At 50.0% G+C, this 9,513-nt stretch overlaps 1 protein-coding gene across 1 annotated transcript in view; it reads right to left on the bottom strand.

Annotated features, from left to right (window-relative positions):
* Positions 1–5,667, bottom strand: part of LOC102368146 (prolyl 3-hydroxylase 2-like) — a 104,427-nt gene extending 98,760 nt beyond the window's left edge. Inside the window, exon 1 of the mRNA XM_006030150.2 lies at positions 5,659–5,667. Coding sequence (XP_006030212.2) covers positions 5,659–5,667 — 9 coding nt within the window. The remainder of the gene's footprint in view (positions 1–5,658) is intronic.
* Positions 5,668–9,513: the final 3,846 nt, after the last annotated feature.

The raw sequence follows: 9,513 nt of genomic DNA, 5'->3' as shown, positions 1-9,513 counted from the left end.
AGGCTGCCATGTGCCGCACTGCCGCAGCCCCAGCCCGGCCGCTCTTAAACCTCCCCTGCTCCGCTCCGCTCCGCCCGCCCGCCCGCCGCGGGGAGGGGTGGCCGGGGAGCGGCCGAGCCGGCGCGCGCCGCAAAGCTTCCCGACTACTTCTTGTTTCCTTTCCAGTGGGTTCAATGCGAGGTCTCGCGTCTCCGCAAAGAGCTGGGGCTGCCTGTGTCCTGCCACCCACCCGGCTCCCACCGAAACACAGCGAGATGCAAAGAGGGACCGTGCAGGTCATTGGGTCATCTGCAACTGAAACACAGCTAGATGTATAGAGGGACCGTACAGGTCATCGGGGTATCTGCGACCAAAACACAGCTAGATGTATAGAGGGACCGTACAGGTCATCGGGGTATCTGCGACCAAAACACAGCTAGATGTATAGAGGGACCGTACAGGTCATCGGGGTATCTGCGACCAAAACACAGCTAGATGTATAGAGGGACCGTACAGGTCATCGGGGTATCTGCGACCAAAACACAGCTAGATGTATAGAGGGACCGTACAGGTCATCGGGGTATCTGCGACCAAAACACAGCTAGATGTATAGAGGGACCGTACAGGTCATCGGGGTATCTGCGACCAAAACACAGCTAGATGTATAGAGGGACCGTACAGGTCATCGGGGTATCTGCGACCAAAACACAGCTAGATGTATAGAGGGACCGTACAGGTCATCGGGGTATCTGCGACCAAAACACAGCTAGATGTATAGAGGGACCGTACAGGTCATCGGGGTATCTGCGACCAAAACACAGCTAGATGTATAGAGGGACCGTACAGGTCATCGGGGTATCTGCGACCAAAACACAGCTAGATGTATAGAGGGACCGTACAGGTCATCGGGGTATCTGCGACCAAAACACAGCTAGATGCATAGAGGGACTGTACAGGTCATCGGGGTATCCAACCGAAAATACAGTGTAGATGTATAGAGGGACTGTACAGGTCATCGGGGTATCTGCGACCAAAACACAGCTAGATGCATAGAGGGACTGTACAGGTCATCGGGGTATTTGCAACCAAAAATACAGTGTAGATGTATAGAGGGACTGTACAGGCCATCGGGGTATTTGCAACCGAAACACAGCTAGATGTATAGGGACCGTACAGGCCATCAGGGTATCTGCAACCGAAACACAGCGTAGATGCACAGAGGGACTTAACAAGATCATCGGGCCACGCACTGGGTCTGACGCTAGCGCTGCCTTGCCGCAAGTGTGATGCTGCTCGGTTGGTCTAATAAAAGATCTCACATCTACTCCAAGTACCGTGCCTGTCTATATCCTTAGACCAACACGGCTGCAACGAAAAACACAGCGTAGATGCATAGAGGGACCTAGCAAGATCATCGGGCCTTCTGCAACCAAAAACACAGTGTAGGTGCAGGACCTTACAGATCATCGGGCCATGCACTGGGTCTGATGCTAGCGCTGCTTTGCCCGAAGTGTGATGCTGATCAGTTGGTCTAATAAAAGATCTCGCATCTATTCCAAGTACCTTGCCTGCTTGTACTGTAGGGATCAGGTATCCAGGTTGTAGGTGTATTGATCTAGAGGAAGAGGCAATCAGGGCTTTTTTTTTTAATTAAAAAATTCTTTTGAAAAAATCTCGGTCTAATAAAAGATATTATCTGGTATTCTCCAGCCCCCCGGATATCAGCAGGCCCCACGATCCTCCCCACCTCACCATCTTAGCAGGCTGGGGGATACAAAGCAGATCCACTTCTGAACCTCCCAACGCTGCCAGCTCTACTCGGTCGCAGTCTCCACCATCCCGAACTCATATGCCTCCAAGCAGCGGGACACCCTTGGCAAGGACGAGGGTTCCCTGTGGACAAGTCTGTACTCCACTCTGATCCTGCAAACCGCTGGGGACCTCAGCCATCACCTTGGGTAGGTATGTGGTGAGGTTTATGGATGCCCCCAACACCTGCCCCTTCTGTGAGCAGAGGGAGACCTCGGCACATGGAGTGCGCCAGGCTGCAGCCCCTTCACCACCTCCTCCAGAGCCGCTTGCTGAGGTCCTGGCTGCACTTCTCCCTCACCTCTGTATTTGTGCACTCCCCATGCATGGCCCCACCAAGTCCTAGGGCCTCCTCCTGGCCCTGGCCAAGCAAGGGATATAGCTCACCAGGAAGGAGGCTCTGACCCGGGGGACCACAGCGACTGCAGGGCCACTTTTCTGTCCCTGGTCTGATCCCAACTCCAGGCAGTTTCACTGGGCAGAGTTCACTGGCTCCTTGGACTCATTCAATGGCCAGGTGCACTCGTTATAAACTTTTTATATTTTCAGTTGTCCCAAGCAATTAGTTCTGCTTTTCCAGTAGTTTTCTTGGTGGGCATTAACCAAATAGGCCTGGCCTCTTGAGTCTCTCCTCCTATGACCACTAAGTCATCTCCAGACCCATCCATGTGCCGCGGGAGAGGCCACCAGCCATCCACGATGACGATTTCAAGTTGAATCGCACCGGGAAAGAAGGAGCAGAGTCCCCGCTTCCGCCTGCTTATCCGCCTGAAGGGCACCCTATCAAAACAGGGTTCATCCAGGGTTGGTTCGTCTGACATGAGACTCGCATTAAAACAGGGACAGGCATTTACATGCGAGGCTTTGATGGGAATGAACTTGACTCAGCCACGATTGTTCTGAGGCCAAGCATTAATTCTGACTAAAAACAGAGGCTGGTTGGATTCAGATTTGAGTGTTTGCTGCAAGACACTCAGATCTGAATCAAACCAGCTGTCTGTTTTTTAACCTATATACAGCGCTTGTGCGCCAGGAGGTTTGGGAGCCAGTTTGCATTGAACAAGAGTCTCCAAAAGTTTTAGTAAAGGGGAGCGAAGTGGGCACACGCCTCCGATGTGCTGCTGTGATACACCCTGGAGTGGAGTGGTTATGAGCACTAGCAACAGGTCGTGGGGCATGGGCCCACTGCTTTTACCCCAGATCAAAGTCAGATTCCCCCACAGTAAAGATGCCATGTGTCCACACCCGAAGTGAAACCACTTCACAACACCCAGCCACCAGGAGTATTCAGACTAGGACCCGTGCCAATGCTATCTGTATTCTGTAGCTCTTGCAACTCGAGCCAGGACCCTGTGCCCCAGTAGGCATCAGTCACAAGGTTGTTCCCACTTTGTCGAGTGCAGCATCTCCATGCCAGGCAGGCAGCCAGCCATAGGTGGAGGAAATGCATACCTGGGGTGAAAAGGAGGGATTATTCATACCCAAAAAGCTTCTTGGGGATAGACCTGGCTTGCATAGTACAGAACCGCAGCAGCTCTGACGTCTGTAGGGCATTGGGCCCTGAGTAAGATTTGCAAGTTCAGACTGTTTGCGGGCAATTAGGAGGCTCTCGGGTAATGGAGAAATGCTGTGCATAGGAAGTGCAGGCGGTATATCTACCTACATCCTAATGATCTGCTTTGGCAGCCTGGGAAGGGCAGAGTTTGAAACGTGTGAGTGCAGAAGCCAAGGCACTCTCTCTTTCTAAATGTCCTCCTCCAGGACTATAACTGTTTTAAAACTTCCCAGCTGCAAGCCATGTCTCTTCCCCTGTCTTGCCTTCTCTCATTCCCTGTGGCCTTACATTACGATTTCCTGAATGTTTTACGACACTCTCCGGCCTGCTGCTTGAAGATTTCTGTCTCTGGCTTCTCCGCATCAACCCCCAGTCTCCGTCCCCACCTACCCCCAGCCTCCCACCGCTGGGATTTTTGCAAATAAATCATCAGGGATGGGCAAAGCAAGCAGGGCTGCCATACCTCTTCCCCACCTTCCAGCTGTGTGTCTCTCTCTCTCTCCAGGGTTTCCTTTTTCAATGCTACAGAGCCTGCGCTGCCAAAATATTACTCAGTTTGTATTAATTTTAACGGCATTTTTTCAAGCATCTCTTTCTTCTGACGAAGGATTTGGCAAGGTGGCCCGATGAATCATTTTAAAATATCACTCAGCATTGCAGGGGGTGGGGGGGCACAGGGAGGGATTCTACATGTTATTTTAAGTTATATTGCTGACCACCTGTCAGCAAAGTGGTTTTTAGCATGAGCTCGGTCAGCAGGATGAATAGGTTGCCTGGAGCAAAGCAATCTCTCTTGGAAACCCTTGAGCCCATTTGGTTTTCAACATATGCCTTTACAGAGCTGGGAGGGTCATTTATTCCAGGTCTGTACAGCACCTAGCACTGCAGACCCTATTCTGTCTCTGAGGCCTAAAGGAAAAATAATATATATTTTTTTAATTTTTAAAATTTTATTTTATAATAATTCTCTTGTCCTGTCAGTGAGAATCAGGAGTGAAGTAGGTGTAAATTGGAGACCCCCATTGGGTCTAGATTTCATTCTCAATGGGCATGTCTACACAAGGTGCTAAAAGCACAGGAGACTAATTCTACTGCACATTAGCGTGTCACGGCGAAAGCCGTCCTAATGTGCTAATGCACAGTAGGATCAGTCTACTGCGCATTAGCGTCACCTAAAAGACGTGCACTGGCACTACTGTGCAGTAGCACTGATTACAGTGCATTAAGCTAGCATCTGTTATTACAGGTACTAAATTTAATGGATTGTAATTATGATGGATTAATGCACGTGTAGACATGCCCAGTGGCACCAGAGTCATACAGCCATAGAGAAGTGGGACTGGAAGGGACCTCCAAATTCATCTAGTCCAACCCCCTGCCTGAGGCAGGATTATAGAATCATAGAAGGGCAGAAAAAGAGGGTTGAAGGGAGCTCAGGAGGTCACATCTAGTCCAACCCCTGCTCCAAGCAGGACCAGCCCCAACTACATCATCCCAGACAAGGTTTTGTCTACCCGGCGCTTCAAAACTTCCAAGAATGGAGACTGCACCACCTCGCTGGGGACCCTATTCAAGTGCTTCACCACCCTCCTAGGAGTTTTTCCTAATATATAACCTCAACTTCCCTTGCTGCAACTTGAGCCCATTGCTCCTTGTCCTGTCGTCTGCCCCCACTGAGACCAGCCCAGCTCCATCCTCTTTGCAGCCCCCCTGCAGGGAGGTGAAGGCTGCTATTCAATCCCCCTCGGTCTTCTCTTCTGCAGACTCAATCAGCCCATTTCCCTCAGCCTCTCCTCACCAGTCCTGTCCCCCAGCCCCACAACCATTTTCATTGCCCTCCACTGGACTCTCTCCAACTTGTCCACATCCTTTCTGTAGTGGGCACAACTGGACACACGACTCCAGATGTGGCCTCCCCGGTGCTGAACAGAGGGAGGAATCACTTCCCTGCATCTGCTGGCAATGCTGCTACCAATGCAGCCCAGGATGCTGTTCACCTTCTTGGCACTGTGGGCACACTGCTGGCTAACATCCGTATCCAAACCATCCCATACAAATCCAGTAAAATTACACTGTTAACTCTGACACAACCACAAGACATAACACCCCCTGTGTAGTAATTGCATTAGGCACGGCAAACATTGCATTGACATCTGTTTTATGCAAAGAGGAGGCAATTCCCTTCCGTGGACTTATACCTGATGCGCATTAAGATACCTCCAGTGCGACTCCATGCTGCATTCATTACAGCTGGGAGCCTGGAGAGATGATGGACGCTGCCCTCAAAGGAGGTTCATAGATCAAGGGTTTCTTACCGTGTGCATCGGGACGTGACGTTGGGCAGTTTTCAACACTGTAAACATTTCCCTCTCCCAAAGTTTGTGAAGTTGGGGGATTGTTTTACAAAAAACAAGAGAGGAAGACACGAGCACCAGAGGAGCCAACCAGTAGGTCGTTCTGCTGCGGGACAGTCATAGACCAGGGACCCAATTCCCCCACTTCTCCGGGACGTCTCGGCCCCCCCGACTTTCTGCTGTTCTGGGGTCTCCAGTTACTCTGGTTTGGACCAGCAGTTGCATCCTGGACTTGAGGAATCTTCCCCAGACCTGCTTCACCCCCCCAAAAAAACCATTCATTTTCTACAAATCAGCCTTTCCCCCTGAAAAGCCATTTCACTCAGCAATTCCTGACTGGCTCCAGCTTGCCTGTGGCACGAAGGAGATGTAGGAGGAAGGGGTTGTAGCTGGAATGCACTGTGCTCCGGCTGCTCTGGACAGCTGTGGGGGCAGCTGGGAAGTGTCTGTGCAGCCTGGACATACAGGAGGAGATAATCTGGTGCTGCTGTCATTCATGCCGGGGGTTAGATCCACCCCACAATCCTCCAAGTGCAAAGCTGGAGTAAAACACTCCTTGTGCTACGCTGCATTGCAGACTCAGGGCCACACGTGAGTTGTGTGGAGCTGATATCTGGGTTTCCAAGTCAAAGGTGGTGAAAGGGAAGGAATGTGGAGAACACGTGAGGAGCCGGAGAGAGGATGGGGTGGGATGAAATGTTTGAAGTTCAGCCCATTGCATTTGCTGATCCAGAGCTTTGCATCACCAAAATCCTTTGGAAACAATAAAAAAGCTGTTTTGCGGTTGACATTTTGGAAGTCAGCTGCTGCCCACTTTCCTCCTGCAGCTGGCCTGATCTGACCCCAGCGTCACAAGGTAGTCATGTCACAGATACCAGTGGAGGGACTCCTTTATATCACTGCAATGTCAGAACCGTCCTGGGGGACTGCATCGCCATCTGATCTGGCATGGGCCGGTGACCCTCTGCCTTGCTGGTGGGAGTTTTAACACCAGGTAGAGCTGCTTAATCCAACCAGGGCAAAGCAAAGCAATCTGGAGGTGCTCAGATTGGGGTGGGCAGGCCAAAAAAACCTATCCCTGCAAAAGAATGAAACTCCTGAAACTAGGAAGCCATGCCAACCAAGAGCAGGATAAATGGGGCAGCCACTTCCAACTGGGATGGGAAGGTCTCGAACTCAGAAGCAGCACCAGACGACTTGGCCAGGTGAGGACTTCTCCATTTATTCCTGCTGCGAACAGACAACACTGCTATTAAAGTATTATCGTCATCACTTCTAACCAGCTTCGGGATGCCTGAAACAGCTCTCATGCCTCGAATGAAAGGAATAATTTTAAATATGCAACTCAACCCGTGTTCTGCTCCTGTTGATCCTGGCTTCTGTGAGGCTGTTTTGAAGTCTATTTCCCACCCCCACTCATGTAAATAGATTCATCTGAAGCTATTTTTTTAAGTTTGATATGTAGGTCAAACCACCAATGATTTGGCGACGTAGCAAGAGACAAGCTTTCCCCAAGGTGAATGATTGAAAGCAGCTTTTTCATTTCCACTTTAAGGTGAGCCTATTTGTCCAGACCTATATTTCAAACCCCTTTGTGCTTGCATTTCTTGTTTTTACCCTGTGGGTTATCTTAGTTTACAACCAGACTTGATACATAAAATCCTGGAAAATTCAGGCTGGAAGGGACCTCAGGGGGTCACATCTAGTCCAAACCCTGCTCCAAGCAGGACCAGCCCCAACTATATCATCCCAGCCAAGGCTTTGTCTAGCTGGGCCTTAAACACCTCCAAGGATGGAGATCCCACCACCTCTCTGGGTAACCTGTTGCAGTGCTTCACCACCCTCCTAGTGAGGAAGTTTCTCCTAATATCCAACCTCAACTTCCCTTGCTGCAGCTTGAGCCCATTGCTCCTTGTCCTGTCGTCTGCCCCCACTGAGACCAGTCCAGCTCCCTCCTCTTTGCAGCCCCCCTGCAGGGAGGTTAAGCAGCTCTTCAATCCCCCTCGGTCTTCTCTTCTCCAGATGAAATCAGCCCAGTTCCCTCAGCCTCTCCTCACCAGTCCTGTCCCCCAGCCCCACAGCCATTTTTGTTGCCCTCCGCTGGACTCTCCAACTTGTCCATGTCCTTTCTGCAGTGGGGGGTCAACAGCTGGACACAGGACTCCAGATGTGGCCTCCCCAGTGCTGAATAATAGAAGGGGATAATTACTTCCCCCATCTGCTGGCAATGCTCCTACCAATGCAGGATACGTGCCAAACCCAACCTACCATACATTCAGGAGCGATCGGTTGAAAAACCCAACCATCCATCAACACAGATCCACTAAAGACACGAGCTATTCTGATTTAGTTGAGGATCTCGCCTTTTAAATGCAGATCTGAATATAGGGGCATGCACCTATTAACAGTCCTAATTCCCTCTGTCCTAAAGGGAATAGGGTGGTGGTGAAGATGCAAGGAGGAGGGGAAGAGGAATGCAGTGCACTTATAAAATAAAAGCATAAATGCAAGTCATACATCAGCAGTACCTTTCCATGGGAAATTCAGCATCTGATTTGATAGGAACCAGGCTGGTCAAAGCATCGGAGAAGCTTAAAGGAAGAGCTGCTGACATGGAAGGGGCAGGCTATTTCTCTCTTATTCTTTATCCTCTGTACTGGGGTCTTGGGGCCCTTCCAGTATGATGTCCCTAAGTGGCACAGCATAGGATGGTGGCGGCATAATATGACATATAACTGCTGATGAGCCATGAATTTCCTCCTGCACACCTGACATGCCCTCACCCCGGTCTAGACCTGTATTCTGGGCAGCTCTCCAGCAACTCGAATTCACCCTCTGCATCTTCCTACCTCTCTGTCCACTGATGACACTCAGCTGTCACTCAGGCTCCTGCGGGTGAACTTCATCTTTTCCATTTTCTGCTGCTTCTTGGTCAAATAGCACACGCTTTTCTGTGTGATGCCAGGAACTGGATGCATCCTCTGAGCTTCCAGCCACGGCTCCATCATCTCATACTTGCATCACAGCAGCCTGCTTCTCTGCAGCCTCTGAAGTCAAAATGTGTGCTATTATATACATGGGTCAATACATTATATTTGGTATACTGAGTTAATGCACTTTAATTATGCACGTGTAGACGTGCCCCCAAAACTTGTGCTATTATATATATACACCTACTTTGGTTAGTCTATAAGGTGCAAATCTACCCTGCCTTCTACTTGACTTCAGACTAATGTGACTGTGTCTTTCAGTCTAAAAGTTGCTTGCTAAGCTCAGCTCCCTATGTCATCCTTCTGACCACACCATCTTCACCTTAAAGCCTTCCAGTCCTTTCTCCCCGTGTATAATATCCAGCCTGACCTTGATAGCAGAGATGTTTTTTCTTCCCTCACCACCCCCATTTCTGCGCTGCCCTGCATGCATAAGTCCTGCTTTGCATGGGAACCCGCCCCTCCCTTTCAAGTACTTAGTCCTGCGAGGCAAGAAAAAAAGCATGAAACAAAGCCAGCTCTGAGCTATTCCTCCACTGGATCTTCCCGGGCATCCTCTCTTCTGAACGTGTGTTTTAGATTTGAGTCTCTTTAAACTGCTCAGATGATGGATCTGGTATGAAAACCTATACACCGCAGAACAGAACGACACCAAGAGCATTGTTGGCACTTAACAGATAAATATAATAGTGATCCTATGAATCAGGAGACTTCTCTGTCTGTTGTGTTTCCACGTGTAGACAACTATATCACTCTATTAAATGCCAAATGCCTGCACATTTTGTTTGCCTGGAAACTTGGCCTGCACCGGGCTGCCATTATAAAT

The sequence above is a fragment of the Alligator sinensis genome, unplaced genomic scaffold (genome assembly GCF_000455745.1).
Source record: "Alligator sinensis unplaced genomic scaffold, ASM45574v1 scaffold697_1, whole genome shotgun sequence".
Taxonomy (NCBI): Eukaryota; Metazoa; Chordata; order Crocodylia; family Alligatoridae; genus Alligator; species Alligator sinensis.
The sequence above is the reverse complement of the archived record's forward strand: the minus strand, read 5'-3'. Positions and strand labels throughout refer to the sequence as shown.